Source organism: Petaurus breviceps, unplaced genomic scaffold, assembly GCF_028583685.1.
Source record: "Petaurus breviceps papuanus isolate PSGF00001 unplaced genomic scaffold, PetGlider_PUasm1.0 181, whole genome shotgun sequence".
In the NCBI taxonomy this organism is placed as follows: Eukaryota; Metazoa; Chordata; class Mammalia; order Diprotodontia; family Petauridae; genus Petaurus; species Petaurus breviceps.
Window position 1 is genome coordinate 26,166,868 of NW_027185784.1, and position 24,320 is coordinate 26,191,187.

At 37.9% G+C, this 24,320-nt stretch overlaps 1 protein-coding gene across 1 annotated transcript in view; it reads left to right on the forward strand.

Moving 5' to 3' along the window:
- MGAM (maltase-glucoamylase) overlaps window positions 1-24,320 on the forward strand; it is a 123,715-nt gene that overhangs the window by 15,461 nt on the left and 83,934 nt on the right. The window contains exons 7-16 of the mRNA XM_069087400.1: window positions 1,490-1,589; window positions 3,141-3,253; window positions 5,498-5,623; window positions 11,817-11,948; window positions 12,043-12,150; window positions 15,435-15,548; window positions 16,983-17,067; window positions 20,844-20,961; window positions 22,936-23,107; window positions 23,486-23,602. Coding sequence (XP_068943501.1) covers window positions 1,490-1,589; window positions 3,141-3,253; window positions 5,498-5,623; window positions 11,817-11,948; window positions 12,043-12,150; window positions 15,435-15,548; window positions 16,983-17,067; window positions 20,844-20,961; window positions 22,936-23,107; window positions 23,486-23,602 — 1,185 coding nt within the window. The remainder of the gene's footprint in view (window positions 1-1,489; window positions 1,590-3,140; window positions 3,254-5,497; window positions 5,624-11,816; window positions 11,949-12,042; window positions 12,151-15,434; window positions 15,549-16,982; window positions 17,068-20,843; window positions 20,962-22,935; window positions 23,108-23,485; window positions 23,603-24,320) is intronic.

A 24,320-nucleotide genomic window follows, 5' to 3' on the forward strand; every position in this document is an offset into this window, starting at 1 on the left:
TGTGTAACCTTGAGCAAGTTACTTAACTCCAACTGCCCTGCAAAAAAAAAAGAGAATCTTGTATTTGATATCACCAGGCACTGAAGAAAATGTTTAGTTCAAGGAACAGGGAGAAACCTCACCCTGGTGAGCTGAAGGCTATTTCCGCATGCCTTGTATTGTTGGGTATGGTGAAAGAATCTTTCAGTGTGTGTGTGTGTGTGTGTGTGTGTGTGCTTTGAAGTCTTAGAATTGGTATAATCAACCACCATGAGAACCAGAAACCTGTAATTTTAATGAAGAATGAGTAATTAAATTTAGTAATTGTCTTCTTCAGTGAGAAAGGTAGACAGAATTATACGAACCATCTTGAAGATGCTGTGAATTAGCAGAATCAGTTAACATCTCTAGAATAAGGTGAACTACATCCCAACAGAAAGGGTAGGGATTAGATTTAATTGGTATAGATAACTCCTGGACATGGAAACTCACTTTACCAATGTACGTTGGTTGATACCTCTGCAACTGATAAACTTCAGGAGCTGCTTAGAGATCTGTAAAGTTAAGTGACTTGCCCAGGGTCACACAGTCAAGTGTATGTCAGAGGAGAGACATGGTCTTCCTGGCTTTGAGACCAGCTTTCTATCCATTATGCTATGCTGTTTCTCATTATTGTTGTTCTTGGTTTATTCCTAAATTAAAATTCAAAATTATTTAGATGACACATTTTATTTTTTTTTCTTTTGGTCTGGACCATATTTCATCAGTAAAGGAAACTCCTTCTACTGATACAGATCAACAGAATTTATCTGAAAATTCTAGTCTTAGAGATTTTCCTGGGCTACTGAGAGGGTGAGGAGGCTTGCTAGTCAGCTGTGATGCCAACCATAATACACACACACACACACACATTCCTTTTCAATATGACATTTTCCAGGTCTTCTGAGTTTTTAAAAGAAACATTTGTTCATTTGTACAGGTAAGTAGCTGGCACAGCATATAGAGGGCTCATCTTGAAGTCAGGAAGATCAATGAGATAAATTCTGCCTCAGATACTTACAAACTGTGTGACTTTGGTCTAGTCATTTATCTTCCATGAGCCTCAGTTTTTTCAACAGCAAAATCTAGATAATAATAGCAACTAAATTCTAGGGTTTTTGTGAAGTTCAAATGAGATAACATGTAAAGCACTTTGTAAACCTTAAAGTATGATATAAATGTTGATGTTGTTATTGTTATTATTACATTTCTAGGGTAGGACTTGAACCTGCCTCTTTCTGATTCCAAGGCCAATTTAGCATCAACTTAACCATGCTGCTTCTTTCACATATTAATGAAACCTTAATTTTGACCTCGCACTTTTGTCAAATCCAATTGGCTCTCACTCATCCATCAGGCAGCTGTGTCTGTCATGCAAATATCCAAGACTGATTGAGTCTGACACTTTGACTCTTCTAGTATACAATCTGCTGCACTGTAACTTGTTTGCTGTTTTACATTTCACCCCCAGGGCATGACTAACTTGTATGGAGCTCACACATTTTTCTTGTGCCTTGAAGATGCAAGTGGACAATCCTTTGGAGTTTTTCTGATGAACAGCAATGCCATGGGTAAAGTACTTGATATTCTTAAAAGGGGAACATTTTAAGTCTTTTCATTCCCACAGTGAGTTAAAGGGGGTGCTTCCCCTTAAGAATATTATCACCTTAAGGAAAAAAAAAACATAGACTTCACATAATCTGGCAGGTTGCATCAGTTGCACCAAAATCCATGACCCTGCCAAGATATAGCTTTGGTTAATTAACACCCTTGCCTAATCAAGAGTTACCAGGTTGATTTCACACAAAGAAATTGTTCAAATGCAAGTAGCTTTAAAGTTTTGCATTATCCACTGATACTGCTATCTTTCTTTAAAAACCCACAGAGAGAGACTCCATAAAACATATCACCCCCTTGTGTTTCAGCACCATTCTTATATGGTGGTGCAATAGGGGATCTAAACTGCCAGTCAAGTTTAGATTTGCATAATAGATCAGTATGAGCTGTGTTAAAGTCAGTAGAGTCAGTAGTAGTAATAAGAGATCAGGTAGAGATCAATGTCAATCCGTCTAAGTTCGTGAGAGTTACAGCTAGTAGAAAGGGACTGGGTAAGAAGCTGAGTCAATCAACCAGAGGGCTCGTGGAACTATGTGAATTTTTGCTTCAAGGAAGCTTTTTGATGTCTTTTATTCCTAGTCAATAAATCTAGAGCTTGACTTCACTCCATCTGGCCCCCACCATAGATATGCTTACTTTAAAGGGATGGTGGTCAGTTAAAATGGTCCCTATTTCATTATGTCAGGAAATCACCTAAATTAGTGTCTGAGTTTTTATCTTCCATGTCTAAAATCAGGACCATATTATTTCAGAGAGTTTGTCTGGAGTAAGCAAAGTCATGATGAGCAGTAATTGTGAATGGGGATTATCTCTCTATCTATTCATTTAGTTATCAATTCATTCCTTCATTCATTTACTTATTCATTTTTTCATTAATCCATTCATTTCTTAATTCCTTGTTTCTTTTATTCATTCATTTTTTCATTAATCCATTCATTCATTCCTTAATTCCTTGTTTCTTTTATTCATTCATTTTTTCACTATCCACCTACCTATCGTTTCATTTCTTTCTCTCTCTATCAATCTATCTATCATCCACTTAATTATTTTATGGGGGATGGTTGGTTTGCCAGGAGAGGAGACTCAGTTCCATGGAGATTCTAGTGTTTAACCCAATAGAGCTTGGGAGAGAAAGCCCAAGAGAGGTTCACTATGCTGGTGGCTCCTTGCAGATTGGCATGAAGGAGAAGCACTCCCATGCAGACATCTTAATGTTTCATTCTGAAGGATTTTCTTCCCCCAAGGGTCATGGTAATTGGCCCTGACAATGATGCCTGACATTCTGATTATCAGTTACTGATATATCTCTACTGATACCGAGTGTCCCGGTGCCATACTAGTCATAAACATTTTTATTTATTCATTTGTATCCTAAAGCAAAGATAAGAGGATAATGTTACTAAGGATGAGATAGTTAGTTATTTCCTGGTATATCTATGACAGCTCTAGTTTTTCCATATTTGCACAATTGTAATTCTTATTTTCTTCATTCCATTTCCTTCTAGAGGTTGCCCTTCAACCTGCCCCAGCAATCACTTACCGAGTCACTGGAGGTGTTCTGGACTTTTACGTCTTCTTAGGGAACACTCCTGAAGAGGTTGTTCGGGAATACCTTGAGGTATATTAAAACATGCTTATTGGATTGAGAGCTAGAGGGTGCCTTAGACGTAACTGAACTCAAACCATTCACCTCAGAGATGAGGAAACTGAGTTTGGGAGAAATGAAATGATTTTTCCAGAGGTCCCATACAATAAGCAGCAGTGTGTCAGAACATAATCACAGTGACTGGTTACTTAAAAAGCATAATAACATCAGTTTAGTAAATCTCATTCAGAAACATAGTATAAGGAAACATGCTAGTACAGAATTCATCTTTTGATGTGATTTGTTGGAAAGAAAACTAGATTTTGACTAATAAGACCAGGGGTTGAGTTGTAGCTCTGACATATACGAACTGGGTGACCTTGGTCTAAATCATTTTTTCTTCATTTTCCTTATCTATAAAAGAGGAAAAATCACGTTTGTATTAACCACTTCACAAAGTTAATCGTTTGGAAAGTGCTTTATAAAGCACCACAGAACTATTGCTATGGTTTGTTATTATTAGCTGGAGGTTGGCTATGCAAATTTTGCAGACTCTCCTGTTCATTTCCTTGAGTAAATGTGCACCTTTTCTGTTTTCTCCTGTTGTATTTTGAATCTTTGAAGATTTTATGTCTTTCTGTTTCTCCCTGAAACTACCCATTCCATATTGGGAAGGCAACAATTTCCACCAAATAAAAGGATGCAAGTTATATACAACACAAAGGGCTGAATGTTCTTATAATCAAGGTTATCATTGGAAGGAATATGTTAGAAACAGAATAGATTTTTCAATTTAAGGTTGTGTCCAATGGAGTTGGTATTATGATTTTAAAGAATACTTTAAGCTATTGTGCCAACTGTAAAATATATGTATATATATACATACACACATACACATACTTTATATATGTATATGTGTGTACACACATAAACACACATATATGCATACATACATACACATATCTATATCTATCTGTAGATAGATATATATCTATCCCCCCTTTTCAATATGACATTTTTAGCATTTGATGAATTTTTAAATCAAACATCATTTCTTGCAGTCAATTAAAAAAACCAGAAATGCATTTACATTTCCAGTTGTATCATGCTAATGAACAGGAAAATAGAATTTAATATACAAAGCTGCTCTTTAGAGACTCCCTTCATAAAAACATATCTGTTCTATAAAGGAAAATATTCCTGTAGAAAGTCTTAATGAAGAATCATTATGGCTAATTGTTATCCCTAAAGCCAAGGGTATTTGCCTATTTATACAATGTATTTTTTTAGTCCAATTTTCCCTAGGATATTCAAAAGGTCAAAAATTTAAAATATAAGATCCTTCATTCTGAAAATCTGGGGAAAGTCAGTCCATTTTTGACCCTCAGGGAGGGGCATAGCATAAGACTTTAACCCTCTCATTCTGTTCTATAGCTTTAGTTTCTTGTCCCATCATGTTTTATTAGAATTATGACAAGAAGTAAAATATATAGGCCGGAGTTTCCTTTCTGTCTATTTCACCTAACAATGAGCAGGGTCTACTGACTACAAAAAGGAGCCATAGGAGAAAGGAAGACGAGAGGCCATGAGACTTTACTACATTGGATAAAGAAACCTTTGGTGGGGTTGCCTCTGGGTGTGTTACTATCTGTGTATATGTATGTATTCATGTTTGTATAACAGAAAGTGTTCATCCGTATAGACTGTGTGATTTATATAATTCCTTCCCCAAACTGATAGCAATAAATGACACTATTTAGATTTTAAAAAAGGAAGAATGGATTAAGAAAAGGTACTTCCTTTTTTCTTAGCCTGCTATTCATTCCCTTCTATTCTTTCTGTATTATATATTGCCTCAGTGTAAAAATGATAAATATAGAAACCAGATAAAGGAGATTTTTTTTTTATGGCAGAGGAGATGGGGTGGTAAGAGTTGGGAAGTCTCCAAACTCTTAAAGTTACTTTGGTGGTTTTACAGATTGAGATAAATAGACCAGATCACGTTCTCCCAAATGCTCCCCAAGTAAAATGCTAGTATAACAGGGTTAGTTTATAATAAGTAAATGACTGATTTTTTGATGTCTACTGTATCCTTATCACGGTGCTAGTTACCATCAGGAGACTAGAGAGAAATGTGATCTTTGTGTTCAAGCAACTGATAGTCCCTTTTGGGAGTAATTAGCAAACTGTGCAAGGTATGTTATGAAGGGGGTCTACTCTGATTAGAATGGTCACACAATATTTACTATGCCTCATTTCTCTAATTATCACCTTTAGCTTATTGGAAGGCCACTTTTACCATCTTATTGGACTCTTGGATTTCATCTCAGTCGTTGGGTATATGGAGGTTTGGATGGAATGAAGGAAGTCGTGGAGAGAAACCGAGCTGCTCAGCTTCCTTTTGTAAGAGGGGCTTTTCTTTTAAACAAACTGAATTTGGTTTTTCTTTTCTTTCATAATACAGATAATTATATGAATAAAATTAATCTAAATAATATCAATAATCAGAATAATCCATTCTTCTGAATTTTCATATTTTTTGCATTTTCAGAGTACTATGCCCTTGTATTTTTAATAATTTTATTGTTCTTAAAATTAATAAGTAGATTAATGAATATGATTTTTTATTATTTAATTTAAACCACCAACTCTCTTTAAGAAGGTAGCGTGTAAAGTATTCTGTTCTCAGGAGACTTTTTGTAATTATTTCCTATGAAAATGAGTTTATGCTAATTTGACAAATGAACAAGGATGATAGGACAATAGACAGAATTGGAAAGGACCTTAGAGGTCATTTTTTCAATTCTCTCATTTTACTAATGGAGTAACTGAGGGCCAGGGACTTGAAGGAGTTTACCCAAGGTCACATAGGCAATAAATAGCGGAGCTGCAATTTGAATGCATATCCTCTGATTTTAAATCCTTAGTCTTCCTCACGGCCTCCCCAAACAACTATTCAACATTCACAGATCAAATAAATAGTTTAAAAATCAGGTTATTTTTATGAGGATCTTTTGGTTTTTAATCTTTTTTATAAATATGCTAATCACATAGATACAGGGTCCTATGAAAATCAAGAAACTGGATAAAAAATAGAAATGTTTTAGCTTTTATGCATTGGGAGATGGAGGGAAATATAGGAAGGAATGGTTGTTGTTGTTCTCTGAACCCCACCACAGATGAAATAAATAGAATAAGGCTTGGATTCTCATTTATCTAACCTTGGAAGAGAGCGTACCTTGGGGAATTCAAAATTATTATAATGTAAAATTTTGGGCTATTAGGTTTTAGAAGGTGTTTTTGCAGCTGTATTTGAATGTGGTTATCACAGATGTTCTGGGAGTTAACAACAATGATGGAGATGCTAAAAAGCTGACTCTACTATATCTCTGTTCTGCTTCCTAAATTTGCTTCTTCACAAAGGGAGGGCTATGCAACCCTGCTCTCCTGTTCTATGCATCACCTTTCAGGCTGAGTCAGAGCAACTAAGTTCCCTCAACTTGCTAGTTCACTTTTTCTATGGGGAATTCAAATAAAATTTTTGTCACATCCGGCTCTTCATGACCCCAATTGGGGTTTTCTTGGCATACTAGAGCAATTTACCATTTTCTTCCCCAACTCATTTTATAGATGAGGGAAATGAGGCAAATTGGGGTAAGCGAATTGGCCAGGGTCACACTGCTAAGTAGGTGTCTGAAGCCAGATCTGAACTCTTCAGGCAGGTGTGCTATCTTCTGTGTCACTTAACTACTTAAAATAAAATTACTTTCATTTAATATTCATTCTTCTCTTCCAACTCCTAGACTTGGAAAAGGGGAGTCTTTATGTTTTAATAAAAATAATATATGACAACATACTGTGTTTCCCCGATAATAAGACACTGTCTTATTATTTTTTTGGACAGAAAAACACCAGAGGGCTTATTTTCAGGGGAGGGCTTATTTTAATGAACATTGACAGCAATTTTAATAAACAGGTAAATGTGAACAAAAAAATGTACCTTTATTCAATAAGCAAATCACTGGGGAAGAACAGGATGACGTGCTCACTGCTGCAGCTCTGATTGGATGCAGCTCAGAGCGCGGAGTGCATTTCGCCCGGGGGGAACGGTGCATACAGAGGGTACCGTAATGTAGCGTGTAGCGTGTAGCGCAGGGGATCACCTTCACTACAGTAGCGATCTCAATAGGGCTTATTTTTGGGGGAGGGCTTATTTTAGAGGAATCTTACACAGTAAGGGGAGGGCTTATTTTCGGGATAGGTCTTATTATTGGGGAAACACAGTAGAAAAGGATTTGAAAATAAAATCTGTCCACTCATAGCTGATCTGAAACTGACCTCGTGCTTGCTTTTTTATGTCAGATTTAATCAATATCATCTATATTGTCATTAGTAAATCAAAAAGTAATTGTATTATTTAAGATGAACCTTAGGAGGTTGGTTGAATGGAAAGCACTTGGCCTAGGAATAAGAAGACCCAAGCTCTGCTGCTTAGTAGTTGTATTACTTTGGATAATCCCTTCTTCATCTATTAAATGGAATTCCCTGTGATTAGTGGAATTTCAAAAGTCACTTTTCACTCTTAACTTTTTGTGATTCTGAGTGATCAGTGTAAGTTTGTGCATTGATATAATCAACTCTCACTCATCTGTATGTGGATTATCAATAACCAATCTTTAAACCTTGGTTATCAACCCTTTGCATTCTCAACATGTCTCTAGCACCCTCTCTTGTCTGATGCCTAGAAATCAATTTTTGCTATTGTGTGCTTGAGGAGCACAGTAATTTTAGAATTAGCTTAAGGAAATTAAGAATGTAAATCTGAAAAACAAGGGGAAAAAGAAAACATATACTATGATCCAAAACAATGCATAAATTACTTTTGAATTGCCTACAGCATCCATTTATCTGCTCCATTGTCTCCTGTATTAGCACAGATACTTAACAGCTGATTGTATATTTTAAAATTCTCAAATATTGGAATTGGAAGCCCCCTGAGAGATCTAGCCAAAACCTTTCATTTTATAGATGAGGAAGTGAGGTTCAGAAAGGGTAAAGTAACTCATCCAAGGTTGTACAGGTAGTTATTGAGACTAGAACCCATGTTTCCTAATTCTTTTTTCCAGAGTTCTTCTGGCATTAGGGATGATACAGGACAGCCAGGTGGCACAGGGGATAGAGTGCTAGGCTCAGAGTCTGGAAGACCTGAGTCTCAGAAACTTCCTAGCTGTGTGACCTAGGTCAAGTCACTTAACCCTGTTTGCCTATGGATCAATGATTCACTGGAGAAGGAAATGGCAAACTACTCCAGTACCTTTGCCAAGAAAACTTCATGGACAGAAGTCCACAAGGTCATGAAGAGTCAAACATGACTGAATGACTTAACAGCAATAACATGGATGATGCACCATGCTACACACCTTACTGAGAATGTAGAGAATATTAACTAAGAGAAATTGCCATCTAGTTGGGATGAGAGTGACTGAGATGTAATTGAGCTTTAGACACAATAAGAACTGTGTGCATTTTTAATAATTAATTAATTTTGAGTTTTCAACATTCCCTTCCACAAGATTTTGAGTTTTAAATTTTCTTCCCCTTACTCCCCTCCCCGCTCCCCAAGACAGTTAGCAATCTGATATAGGCTCTACTTATACATTCACATTAAACATATTTTCACATTAGTCATGGTGTAAAGATGAATTAGAACTAATGGGAGGCACCATGAGAAAAAGAAAACAAAACAAAACAACAAAAGAAAAGGAGAGCAAATAGTATGCTTCCATCTGGATTCTGTCTAAAAAGATCTTTCTCTGGATGTGGATAGCATTTTCCATTGTGAGTTTTTTGGAGTTGTCTTAGTTTCTTGCATTGCTAAGAAGAGCTAAGTCTATCAAAGTCAGTCATTGCACAATGTGGCTATCACTATGTACAATGTTCTCCTGGTTCTTCTCATTTCACTCAGCATCAGTTCATATAAGTCTTTTCAGGTTTTTCTGAAATCTGCCTGCTCATCATTTCTTATAGCACAATAGTATTTCATCCCATTCATATAGCACAGCTTGTTCAGTCATTCCCCAGTTGATGGACATCCCCTCAATTTCCAATTCCACTACTAAAAACTACTATAAATATTTTCATACATATAGGTCCTTTCCTCCATTTCTATGATTTCCTTGAGATATAGATTCAGCAGTGGCATTGCTGGGTCAAAGGATTTGCACAGTTTTATAACCCTTTGGGCATAGTTATAATTGCTCTTCAGAATGATTGGATCAGTTTACAACTCCTCTAACAATGCATTAGTGTTCCAATTTTCCCACATCTTCTCCAGCATTTATAATTTTCCTGTTTGTCAGGTTAGTTAATCTTATAGGTGTGATGTGGTACTTGAAGTTGTTTTGATTGCGTTTTTCTAATCAATAATGATTTAGAGCCTTTTTCATATGACTATAGATAGCTTTAATTTATTCCTATGAAAACTGCTTGTTCATATCTTTTGACCATTTATCAATTGGAAAAAAGAGCTTTTTTTGGGGGGGGTTGAGGCAATTGGGGTTAAGTGACTTACCCAGGGTCATACAGCTAATAAGTGTCAAATATTTGAGGCAGGAATTGAACTCATGTCCCCCTGACTCCAGAACCGATGTTCTATCTCCTGGATCACTTAGCTACCCTGTAATTTTCCATTGAAAGGACAGGGTTTGCAGTTGGTATATAGTGACCAGACTAGCAAAGCTGGAGAGGCAATTATTATATGATGGACTTGGGTCAGAGGTCCAGCTTTTATATGTGACATTGGCCAAGTTACTTAATATCTCTTCACTTTCTTCAAATGTAAAATGAGAATTAGCTACCTTTTATAGGGCTATTATGAGAAAAAAAACACTTTATATTATATAAACATGCTTTAAAAATTATTATTATTATTATCAGTGACTGAGGAGTCATGAATTGGAAGTGGTAGATGTGAGAAGGAAGGAAATTTATTTCGAAAAATGAGGTACAGAAAGCCTAAGAAAACTGAAAAGCAGAGATATAAAGAAAATAACATAGGTAGACAAAGACAGGGCTTCTTTTCTTTCACCAAATATTTATCAAGCTCCTATTATATGCAAGGTATTTTGCAATGGGGAGCAGCTAGGCAGCATAGTGGATAGAGTGCCAGGTCTGTAGTCAGGAAGACTCATCTTCCTGAGTTCAAATCTGACCTCAGACACTTACTAGCTCTGTGATCTTGGAGAAGTTATTTAGCCCTCTTTGCCTCAGTTTCCTCATCTGTAAAATGAGCTGGAGAAGGAAATAGCAAACCAGTCCAGCATCTTTGCCAAGAAAACCCCAAAAGAAGGTCATAAAAAATCAGACATGACTAAACAACAACAACAATTTTGCAATGGAGACTTGGGGAGGCAATGAAGAAACGGAAATGAGTCTAGAAATTTCTGTGAGTAGAAGACCAAGGAAATATATCCATTTAGAATGTCAGAAACACAACTTGTTCTATGGAATGTTATATGATACGAGGTGGAGATTCGGGGAACCCAGACTGAAAATATCCTGCTTCCTCGGTGAACAAAGGGCAGGAAGAGCAAGGCTTTGGGCGTTGAACAGTGTTGGGGAGGGTGGTGGGGTCACAACTAAGAATCAGAAATCAGAGAATCAAGGGTAATTGACTTCTCCACAAGAACAGTCTTTGTTAAGATAAAGTGAGTATGGAGAGGAAGTATTCTTGTTGCTCATCTAATTTAATAATAGCTCACATTTATGTAGCACTTCAAGGTTTACAAAATACTTTGTAAATATGATCTCATTTTATCCTCAAAGCAACATTAAGAGCCAAGTGTAATTGTTATCCCCATTTTACAGATGAGGAAACAGAGATTAAGTGACTTGCCTAGGGCTAAATATATAGTAAATGTCTGAGGCCAGAAATGAGCTTGGGTCTTCCTGATTTCAGGTTAAACAGTTTACCCTTTAAACCACCAAGCCACCTAGTTTGTATATAAGTTTTCTCCCAAGACTTCCGTATGCCACAGTCCTTACCTGTGGCCCTTTGACTGAATCCAAACTTCACAGAACAAATCATTTGGATTCATTCAAAGGTCACACATGGGCACCTGGTCACATGTGGCCTTGAGGCCCCAGGTTCTCCACCCTTGCCCTAGTCATTTATTAAGTCTTAAGTGTATGACCTTGTGTATGCTGTACTAGAGAGCTGGCTGTGAGTTTGAGGAACTGCATGAAAAGGTAAAGTACAAAGCTGAAGGTCTTCCTTGGAAGAGAAAACCTTTTATTTCCTTCGAATCTGTAACTAAGCTTTATGACTCAGAACTGTGACTCTTCCTCATTGCTTTTACATATGTTGGATCAGGTTAAAATAAACCTCAAGGGTGGCATTGGAAGGCAAAAAGACAAAACAAAAGAAAAAGCCACAAAATGTTAGTCCAAACAGGAGGAAGGGAGTAGAGTAATGAAGGGGGAGAGGGTATTTTGGATTGATTTTATAAGGATGGACTTTGACTTTTTTTTTTTTTGGTAGCACTTGTGTGATTTTATCAATGTTTCATAGATAGTGCTTTCTATGTTGTTCTTACAGGATGTTCAGTACTCTGATATTGACTACATGGATGAGAAGAAGGACTTCACTTATGATAAAGTACTATTTAGGGACCTACCTGAATTTGCTGAGGATTTACACAACCATGGACAGAAATATGTCATTATTGTGGTATGCTCCTCCTTTCCCTCCCAGCCTATAAACCTCTTCCTTTTGCCTTTAGCTCAAAGATAGTTTCTATACTCTATGTCTTATTCTCTTATAGGATCCAGCCATTGCCATTGACTCTCTCAACTACGGTCCTTATATCCGAGGCTCAGACATGAAGATATGGGTCAATGCATCAGATGGAGTGACGCCACTCATTGGGGAGGTAATAATGGGAGAGAACCAGAGATTCCAGAGGAACTGGGGTCAGACTAATGCAATGACATTATTACTATAGATTTCAAATTCCATGATCCTTGGTTGTAGAGTAGAATCCTGCTATAATATAGATTGTAATGACAATTTTGCTGTTTCAAGATTCAAGGTATGTTCTTGTATTCCTTAAAACTTAACCACAAATTATAAAAACCTAATTTACCCTTCCTAACTTAAAAAAGGTATAGTCTACCAGACCCCAGTCTTATACAAATCTTTCAAATTACCAAAGTAAATGTCTGTCACATTCTTCTTTTCCATCAGTATGATCATTCTCTATTTTAGGGTGTCGTCACCTCGTGCCTGAATTATTTTAATTGTCTAATTGGTCTATTGCCTCTAGTTTCTCCATTCAATACAATATGACTGGATTAATTTCCTAGAGCACAGTTATATACATGTCTCCTCTCTCTGCAACCTAATATCCCGTTCTCATTCTTCCCTATCTAAAACTTTATACAGAGAATACTAAATGTTACTAAAAATGCCTATGTTGCTTTCTGCATTTGCCTCCATCATCTTCATGTTGCCACTTGGATACCCTGCTTCATTCTCAATCTTTTAGAGTAGTAGTTATTACATTGATCAGAGGGCTTAAGTCTTTCAAAATTGTTTTGCTTTAAATGTTGTTATGTTATAAATTGTTCTCCTTAGTTCTGCTTACTTCAATCCTTATCAGTTCTGGGTTTTTCTGACATGGTCCCTTTCATCATTTCTTATGTTATGATAATATTCTATTACTTTCATATGTCACAAATTGTTCTATCATTCATCAATTGGTGAACATCCCTTCAATTTATTGTTCTTTGTCTACTAAAAAGAGTTTCTATACATATTTTTGTACATATAGATCCTTTTCTTCTTTCTTTGAGGTAAAAGACTTTAGCAATTTTTTGGTTATAGTTCCAAATTATTTTACATAATGGTTATTCTGGAATTCACAGCTCCACTATTGATATGCCTTTCTTACTAAAGCCCCTCCAACAACCATCATTTTTCTTTCTTAAAATGATTTTTGTCCATCTGATGAGTGTAAGAACCCCAGATTTACTTTAATATATATTTTCTCATTATTAGGGATTGGAACATTTTTAATATGGCTAATAATAGCTTGTATTTATTACTTTCAAAATTGTCTGTTGCTATCCTTTGACTATTTGTTGGGGACTTTTGACTTTTGTTCTTATATATTTGAATCAGCTTTCAAAATATCTTGGGTATCAGACCGTTAATCAGACCGTTAAATTTTCCCCCCTCAACTCTCTTTTAATTTTAAACTGCATAGATATTATTGATGAAAAAAATGCCTTGTAATTGTAGGTAAACAAAAGAAAGGAAGACAAGAGTAGGCATTTATTAAGTGCCTACTGTAAGTCATAAGCACTTATGAAAATTGTCCATTCCATCTTCTGTTATCCTCTCTATCCATTGTTCAGTCATCATCCAAAAGGTATTGCCTCCCTTGCTCCTCTAATTTAGATAGGATGTGGCTTTTCACACCTAGGTCTTTACATCTGGAGTTTATCTTAGTACATGGTATGAGATGTTAGTTAAAACCTAATTTATTCCAGACTATTTTCTGAGCAGTTTTTATTGACCAGTGAGTTAATCTCTTGACTTTCCATTTCATCCTCCACATAGCTGCCAAAGTAGTCAAGTACAAGCCTGATTATGTCATTGCTTGTAAAATACATTGGCATTTTCCGATTGCCTTTAGGATAAAGTATAATCTCTTTAGATTGGTATTTAAGGCCATCCATACCATGGCTCTAGCTTTCCTTTCTAGCCTAATTGCCTTCAACTTTCATGTGCTTGAGAAATTGAACCAACTCATCCCTGTTTCCATCTTGTATTCTTCTACCACTGTTCCTTTGCATTAGCCAACCGCTTCGAGATCAGGGACTGTGATGTCCTTTTTCTTTGTACAGAAAGTGCCTAGTGTGGTGTCTCTTGGGGGCAGCTACATAGCACAGTGAATATAGTGCTGGATCTGAAGTCAGGAAGACCTGAGTTCAAATTTGTCCTTATACAGTTATATGACCCTGAACAACTCATTTAACCTCTGCCTTGGTTTCCCCAATTGTAAAACTGGAGATAATAATAGCACCTACCTACCAGAGGATAGAATGTGACAATATTTGTAAAGCACTTAGCACAATGCCTAGCACATTGTAGGTGCTTAATAAATGCTGTTCCCTTTCTCTCTCCCCCATAGGCACTTAGTGAATACTTATCGAATGATAGATATTATGAGTTGAAAAGGTACAACAAGGGGCAGTCATACCTGTTGTTTGTGTTCATCCGGCTCTGGGAAGTGAGAGATTAGGTCTTTTGCAGAAAGGGTGAATTTGGGAAAATTAAGAAGCATTTTACAAGGCTGGAGGCAGCTAGGTCATTCTATGGATAGGGTGCTGGACCTGCAGTCAAGAAGAGGTGAGTCTAGATTCAGCCTCAGTTACTTACTAGCTGTGTGAACCATCTGTAAAATGGGAATAACAATAGTGTCTACCTCCCAGGGTTGCTGTGAAGATCCAATGAGACAGTAATTGTAAAGTGCTTAGCACAACGCCTGGTCCCTAGTAAGCATCATGGAAATGTTAGTTATTATTATTATTTCTGGATGGAATGTAATAGGGAGTCAACAAGGAATGAACAAGTGGATTTTCTAGTATTAACGCATGAAATGAATCAGTATTCATGATTAAACCAATACTAGAAAGACAGTACTGCATCTCTGTGTGGAAGTCTTATTGTTCTTCTCATTTGTGGTCCTCAATCAATTAATTACTCAATAAATGAGTACCTACCATGTGCCAAATATTGTGTTGGGTGCTGGAGATAGAAATATAGATGTGAAGTAATTCCCACCTTTGAGGGGATTATGCCTCTTTAATGTCTCCTTTTATGCAATATGAGTTGGAGTATGAGGAAATTTGATTTAATTCAGCTGTTACATACTGAAGTGACAGTTCCCTTGTCTGACTTTCACAGCAAACCTACCTACTTCTTTCTTCCCTTCCGTTGTCATGAAATGTGATTTGTAGGGCTATTTGGCTGCTACCAAATAATACTTTAAAAGTCTATAGAATGCTTTGTGTCCCAGCCTGAAGAGACCTTGGGTCTATTCCAGAGTATAATCAAACATTTAATTTCTATAGTCTTCTTTTGAGTGCTACTGTGTTTCCTTGTGATGTGTTAGCATTTATTATCAATGAATTCCTTCCTCTACTGCAGGTATGGCCAGGCAAGACTGTCTTTCCAGACTATACCAATCCGAAGTGTGCCCAGTGGTGGGCGGAAGAGTTCAGACGTTTCTACGAGGAAATAAAATTTGATGGAATCTGGATTGTAAGTGACCAGGATGGGGGCTGTTGAGGGAACCAATATTAAGAATGTCAAAATATTTTCTCCTTTTATATTCTTATATCTCAAGTGGTAGAGAAGAGAGGAGGAAAGGGTAGGTGGAAAAGAAGAGTGGATTACATATCTTTTAGTAACTTACTATTCAAATAATGTTGAGATAAATAGCTTAGGCAGAAACAGACCTGGAAGAGCCCTGAGAATCAAAAACCAGTTAAATATTTTATTAAGCTCTGTGTTGTTAGTCCCCTGTTCTGGCCAGTTTTTAAGTTCAGTCATTTTTCAGTCATGTCTGACTCTTCATGACCCCTTTTGAGATCTTCTTGGCAGACATATTGGAGTGGTTTACCATTTCCTTCTCCAACTCATTTTGTAGATGAGGAAACTGAGGCAAACAGGGTTAAGTGACTAGCCCAGGGTGACACAGGTAGGAAGTGTCTAACTGTATTTGAATTCAGGTCTTCCTACTCCTGACACTCTATCCACTGTGCCACTGTGCTAGATGCAGGAGATTTGAAGACAAAAATGAACCAGGACAACCATATATATATATATATATGTATATGTATATGTATATATATACACATACACACTAAGTAAGTGTAATGTATTTAAGGGGGAGGCATTAGAACCTGGTGGAGAAGATTAGGGAAAGTTTCACATAGAAGGAAATATTTGAGATTGAGCTTTGAAGGAATCCAAATATTCTAAGAAGCAGAGGAGAGGAAGGGGGGTGCATTCCTGGCTTAAGGGACAGAATAGAGATTGAAGGTGAGAGATTGGATGTTGTGTGTGAGCAACAGTCATTCAAGAAGCATTTAGTATGTGCTTACTGTGTGCTAGACACTGGGGATGCTAAAACAAGCAAAAAAGAAGATGGTTTCTGCTTTCAAAGACCTTACATTCTAATGGAGGAGGACAATGCACAAATGATCAGCTAAAAGTCAGGGATGGAGCAGGGAGTAGAGGAAAGGAAACATATACATGGGAGCAGATATTTAAGCTGGAGAATAAAGGAGGCTGGTTTGTGATCCCTTCCCCTAACTGGGCAAGGATTCCCCAATATGAGAAGGGGACTGCAGCCCTTTGCAACAGCAACAAGAGAAGTGAAGCCACTCTAGTATCTTTGTTAGGAAAATCCCCAAATGGGTCATGAAGAGACATGCCTGAACAACACTAAGAGAAAATACAGCAGATGTTATGTTCAAAAGAACAAAGCAAGCCATTTTCTAGCCAGGAAGACAGGGCAGTTGGAAACCCATTTCACATTTGGTCCATGAGACCCACGGGTCATAATTAAAGGGTACAATGAACTGGGAAATTCCCCTTATTTCTTTAAAGAAAATAAAGCAAATAAGTACAAAATAAAAGTTTCACTAGTCACACCCAATGCTTCATATTTCTCCATTTTTGTCTCTCTAGGATATGAATGAGCCTTCCAACTTTGATGATGGTTCATCTACGGGATGCTCCAATAGCAACCTGAACTATCCCTCATTTACTCCTAGTAAGTCATGGGGCTGGTTCTTTGGATGGGATGTTGATTGTTAACTAACCAAATGTGCTTGTCATTCTAAATTGTACAAAGACAGATGGGGACCTCTTCTATTAATGGATTCAGGCACAAATGTGCACAAAGAAGAATGTAGTTTGGTTTTCTAGGTACAGGCAGCTCTAATCCACAGAACTAAATTGTAAAATAATGATGGTGACTGTAATCATTGTCACTATCATAGCTTATATTTTGGTGACATTTTACAACTTATAAGGCAGTTTTGTCAGACATAGGTGGTAGGAGTATGTTTTTGAGCCCATTTTACAGATGAAGAAACCGAGGATCAGATAGATTAAGTGACTCATCTAAAACTGTTAGTGAGTGATGGATCCTGAGACTAAATCCAGATGTTTGGAATATAAGCCACATATTCTTGCCACTATATCATGCTCTCTTGTAGCCCGAAAGAGGTGATAGACTCTTTCCAGATGAATCTATCATGGGCAACTAAGTACTATTAGAGCAAGATCAGACAGGACCTTGAGTGTCAGGCTAAACTGTTTGGAGTTTTAATTCTTAGATAATGGGGAGTCATTGATTTTTGTTGCAGCTAGTTGTGACATGTTCAAAATAAAGTTTTAGGAAAATTAACCTGTACTTGAAGTATGGGATGGATTGAAGGAGAAAGAATGGCAATAATTTAGGCAAGAAGGAATGATGGCTTAGATTAGGATGGAATCAATGGGAAAGAGGAAGTGGATAGAAGAACAATGAGGAGAGATCAGTAGATGAATATTTAATGACTGCCTGGTGGAAAGAGCACCGAACCTCGAGTTAGGAAGACTTGAGTTCAAATCTGACCTCAGACTTATAGTAGTTATGTGGCCCTAGACAAGTCACTTACTGCCTTTTGTGCCTCAGTTTCCTGTTCTGTAAAATGGGGATAATAAAAGAATTTACCTCTCAGAGTTGTTGTGAGGATGAAACTTGCAAAGCACTTTGTAAACCTTAGAATGCTATATAAATACTAGCTACTACTCCTACCCCTCCTTTAGTATTATTGTAAGAGGGATAGAGAGGAACAAGGAGGATGAGTGAAGGGGAGATTGTGGTATACTTAAGAGAAACAGGGAAACCAGAAGGTGAATATGTCTTGGGAGGATGAGGTGATCTCAGTTTTATATACTTTAAATTTGAGGTCATAGCCAGACCTGCAGATACAGTTATCCTTCAAACAGTGGGAGATGTGAAATTAGAGCTCAGAAGAGAAGTCACCACCAGTGATATAGACTTGGATATTATCTACATGGAGATGATAGTTGAACTGTGAAAATGATAATAAACCTGGAAGGAACTTTCTTATTTTACAAACAAGAAAAGGTCCAGGTTGGTGAAGTGGCTTGTCTAAAGTTACACAGTAAGCGAGCATTTCATCCAAGACTTGAACTCAGGTCTGTTTCTAGACCAAGCACTTTTTCTACTACTCCTATTGCTGAGGAAAAGAAGTAGAGAGAGGAGGAAAGAGGGACAAGGGCAGAACCTCAGTCAGTGCCTGTATTTAGAAATCTGGATGGAACCAAAGAAGATGCCAGAAATGAACAGTTAGTGAGAAGCTAGAAGAGACCTGGGAGACTATGGCATCAAGAAAGCTGAGCAGCGAGTTTGCTAGTTAGTATTATGATCATCTTTGCTGACAAATAACAACAATGATCATGAGTTGTTGTGGCAAAGGAGGAGGAATACTGGGCAAAGGCCATTGGATTTGGCAACTGAAAGATCATTCAAGAGTGCTGAATTGGGTGAGCACTTAGGTTTGAGGCATCATGGGTTCTGGGAGCATAAAGAGAGGCATAAGAGACAGGGACTGTTCTTGTAGGAGGCAGAACCCAGATAGAAAAAGACTACCAACAATGCATGGCACCGCAGGAAAAGTGCCAAATGAATGGTAGAGATTTGTTTTTCAAATAAATTTTCATTGCTGTCCTTTGTTTTTACGTCACCTACATTTCCTGCTGTATTCCTCCTGTTACTTTTTTTTTTATTTTTAAGAATTTTTTTTAAGCAATTGGGGTTAAGTAACTTGCTCAAGGTTACACGGCCAGTTATTTCTGGGTGTGGTGCTAAGTATCTGAGCCCAGATTTGATTCCCAGGTCGTCCCAACACTGGAGCCGGTGCTCTTACTTGCTGTGCTACCTGGCCGCCCCTGTTACTTTTTTTTTGCTTTATTTTTTTTGGGGGGGCAATTGGGGTTAAGTGACTTGCCCAAGGTCACACAGCTAGTAAGTGCTAAGTGTCTGAGGCTGGACTCAGGTCCCTCCTCACCCCAGGACCGGTGCTCTATTCACTGCGCCATCCAGCTGCCCCTCCCTCCTGTTACCTTTGCTAGAAAGTCATCTCTAATTATAATAATACATGCTAGTCAGATAGATAACCATTTGGAGGAGGCATGCTGCCTAATAAATCCCCAATAGAATGGGTAATTCAAGCTTTGTCCAAGTTCTTATTTATCTGATTGTGACTGTACTATTATCGTCCAGTCATTCAATTGTGTCTGACTCTTTGTGACCCTATGGACCGTATTGTCTGTGGGGTAGTCTTGACAAAGAAACTGAAGTAATTTGCCATTTCCTTCTCCAGTGGCTTAAAGCAAACAGAGGCTAAGGGACTTGCCCAGGGTCACACAGCTAGTAAATGAATGAGGCCAGATTTAAACTCAGGTCTTCCTAATTCTAGGTTCAGTGCTCTATCCACTGAGATGCCTTGCACAACACTTCTCCCATTGATATGAAAGTGGTTGTAATAAGGATAAAGCTGGTATGGGGGGTGGGGTGGTTTAGAGGGGAAAGAAGGGAACAAGCATTTATTAAGTCCTTGCTCTTGTACTAAGAATTTGACAAATGTTGTCTCATTTGATCCTCACAAAACCCCTGAGAAGCAGGTGCTATTAAGATACTCATTTTATAGCTGATGAAACTGAGGCAGACTGAGGATAAGTGATTTGCCCAGGGTCACACAGTTAATAAATATCTGAGACTGGATTTGAACTCAGGTCTTCCTGACACCAGTCACAGCCCTTTATACACTGAGCCACTTGATCACGTTATGGGTTCCCTTCTAGGACTAGTTAGTTTTGCTTAGTTCCACATAGACTGTACCCGCAGCCTAGACTCCTGATTCAACAAACACAGAAGAGGTTCTAGGTGGGAGAGTGTGAATGCCTCAGTGTAGTTCAACTATTGCAGAGAAATGCAAAAATGATATTGGGGGAATAATCATAACAACACTAACAACAATTCATAGTTTTATGCTACTTTGTTGTTCATGAAGAATTTTGTGCTTATTCAATACATTATACTCTCATAACTACCCTGTGAGCTAAGTAGTACAAGTATTATTGTCCCTAGTTTATAGGTAGAGATACTGAAAATCAGAAAGATTAAGTGATTTACCCAAGGCACGTGACCCTGGGCAAATCATTTAATCCCTCTGGGCCGCATTTTCTTCATCTATAAATTTAGTGGATTAGATTGGCTGGTCTCCAGGGTCTTTTCCAAGTTTAAACTCTGTGATCCTATGATCCATGACATTAAATAGCAAAGGTGAGGCTCAGACAAACCCACCTCTTATGACTATAAATTCAGTGTTGTTTCTGCTAGAAATGACATCATCTTTTAAAATTACATAGCATAAACTTTCCTGAGGACTTGAATTTTGGATTACGGTTTGGAGACTGACCAATGTCATAATGACCTAGGTTTTCATCTATTGCTTCCTCTTTCTCCCTTAGGAATACTGGATTACTTTCTGCCTGCAAAGACCCTTTGCATGGATGCAGTTCAGCACTGGGGCAAACACTATGATGTCCACAGTCTGTACGGCTACTCCATGGCAATCGCAACAGAAGAGTAAGGGCAGCCTTTATCAAACTGTGTTCATCAAAGCATCTGTGGTTTCAGCTGACACTTGTTTGCCAACGTCCCCTCTTCTGTACTATGTGGTACCAGAGACTTAGGGTGTATGGAGAGCAAAAGACTCATGCTTTTAGAAACACAATGTAGGGGGGCAGAGGAGCTGGTCCAAAAAAGGAAAATGTTAATAACCTAGTGTATGCAAAATATTCACTAATTTAAATAATTTGTTATGGAATGGAGGCATGTTTTGCATCAAGAAGGGCATGGTTGGAGAAAGGGAGCTAAGGTTAAGGATAAAGAAACATTTCTACTGGGGAAAGACCTATCCCTATTACTAATCTTTGATCTCTTTCTCTTATCATTTTCTCTACTATGGCAAATCATTTCCCCATTCAGTACTGAATTATTAAAATTATAAATAACCTTTGATCTAGAACCTTGTCAGTGGCTTTTTGAATGATTGAAATTCAGTTTGAATAAATATAACAGCCAAGAAAGATGTAGGGGAGAGAGCATCATCAAGGGGCAGAATTTTAAAAGGCCACCAAGGATCCATAGTTCTGGTCCTCTGGCATCCCAGTGGAGTGTTTGGTGTACAGGTCAGATCCCACGGCAACCAGTAGCAAAGGACAAGAATCTTGGGCAGAATGTTGTTTTAAAGAAGTAGGAAAACAGCCAGCATTTGGAAATAATTTTGTCAAGTAGGTCTTTTTATTAAGTTTCATTTTTTAATCCAGTCTTTGAAGTGGGCAATGAGATAGAATTGTTGACTCAGAGAAGGGCATTTTGACTTTGGAAATGAATCAATGGCAAGAAATCTTCCCCTAAAGAAAAAGTCCCCCCATTTGTCCTTTTCTTTTCCCTGAAACTTCCAACAACATGGAAATGAGTCAGAGAAATGAGTGTTATCATTAGCAATGTTCTGTCTCCCTGTATGAATCTTGGGAATTGAAGGTGAGGGACAGTTGAAGACATTCTTTCTCTCAGTCCCTCGAGTACTTCATTCACTCAAGATGAATATTTAATATTCAGTCATTCAAAAACCTCTTCCATCTCCTAAGGTCACAAGTCACATGTATCCAAGGACTATGGCTGAAGTCTATACAAAACTAGTGGAAGTATAGTTTATCTTAAGTGGTTCATATAACTGCTGTCATTACAAGGAAAGTTCCTATTTGACAGAGTGAGTTGTAAATCCTGGCCAGTGGCCTACTTGTTTAAAACAATATTCCATCCAAGATTCTTGTTTCTGGCTCTATCTCTGAACTCTGACCTCTATTTCTGTCTCTATCTCTATCTCTGAGAAGCAGAAAATTACATTTGCTATAGAGGTGGCCTCAGGAGATAGAAGGCTGTGTCTGGGGTCAGGAAGATCTGAGCTCAAATGTGACCTTAGACATTACCATTGTTATTCTGGAGACTTCAGTTCAGTTCCTTTTTTCCTTTCATACAACCCTGGTTAAGTCCTGGCCTAGAGTTGGGAAGACTACTCTTCTTGAATTCAAATTTGGCTTCAGACGCTTACTCTAGCTGTGTGACCCTGTATAAGTCACTTAACTCTCTTTGCCTCAGTTTCCTCATCTATAAAATGAGCTGCAAAAGGAAATGGCAAACCACTCCAGTATCTTTGCCTAGAAAACCCCAAATGGGGCCAACAAAGATTCGGACACTACTGAAAAATGACTTAACAAGTCCCTTAACCTTTTGTTGCTACAGATAGTTTTCTAAAATGAGAAATTATAGATCAATTGCCAATCTGAATTGTAGAGGAAGTTTCTTCACCAAGGATTCTTTACAACAATGAAATCACAGGCCTGGACAAAAGCAAAAATTTATTCCTGTGTCAGTGTAGGCCTGTGGAGTTTTTGTTTTTGAAATTAATAAAATCAGAATCAGCATTATTTTTGCTCAACTCCTGAAGGTGGGTAAAACTGTTTAGTTGCCTATCTCTTCATTTTTCCTTTGCAGGGCTGTAAAAACTGTCTTTCCTAATAAAAGAAGCTTTATTGTGACACGCTCTACCTTTGCCGGGTCGGGCAAATTTGCAGCCCATTGGCTGGGGGACAATGCAGCCACATGGAATGACCTTCGTTGGTCTCTACCTGGCATGCTTGAGTTCAACCTGTTTGGCATCCCTATGGTAAGCTTTCCACCTTTCCACCAAACATAGGCTATAGAAAGCATCACCTCTAGAAAGCTGCAAGCTTCTCTACTGGGGATAAATGTTTCATCCAGAATAATATTGGCCAAGATCTTCCTTTATTTCTAGTATGAAGTGCTTTCTAGAGAGAGTCCAGCATTGTTTAAGTGCTGAGATGTCATTTTTATCATAATGGGAGTCAGGAAAAAAATGCTATGGTTAAAATATGCTTACATCACAGGGAAGGGATCACCAGAAGGCAATGACAAAATGATAGAAGTGTAGCGAGAATGCTAAAAAAAAAAAAAGATTTAAAACAAACAAAAAAAAATCTTATGGCCCAAAAAGACCCATGTCTGTGATTTGTGATGATTCCAGGTGGGCCCTGACATCTGTGGTTATGCTGATGATGTCTCAGAAGAACTGTGCAGGCGGTGGATGCAGGTTGGGGCATTTTATCCATTTTCTCGAAATCACAACGGTCAAGGCTACAAGGTAAACTTCTCAAGAGATGTTACCAAGAGCAATTTGGGATAAATTAGGAGAAGCTTGTTTCCCTAGCATGGTGTTTTCTCATTGAAGCTCATTCATATTCTGTTACCTCTTGGCTAACTTTAAAAAGAGAATAACCCTATAGACAGTGTCCAAGTTATTCCTATCAGGGTGTGGTGGATAGAGCTCAGGGCCTGGAATCAGGAGGGCCTGAGTTCAAATCTAGCCTCAGACACTTCCTGGAGCCTGGACACAGAGTTTGACTCATTTTCCTCAAGTGAAAAACAGGGGTAATGATAACACCTATCTCTCAGGGTTGTTGTGAGGTTCGAATGAGATAATATAAAGTACCTGAGACATTGTCGATGCCATGTAAATGCCTCTTCCATTCTCTTCCTCTTCTTTCAGATTTCCCTATTTCTGTCAAGAACACTATCATCCTTCTAGTCATTCATGTTTATAACCTTAGTATTAAATTAAATTAATACTTCACTCACCCCCAAATATCTAAGCCAATCTTGTTTCTCACTCTGTCATCTCTCATATCCATCTTCTCTCTATTCACATTGCCACCATCTTATTTTAGGCTCCTAATAGATCTCATCTGGACCATTCTAATAGCCTCCCAATTGGTCCCATTTCCTCAGATTCACCACCACCACCATTTCAAGCTCCTCACAGCCACCAAGCTGATTATCCCAGACAATATTTGTAAAACACT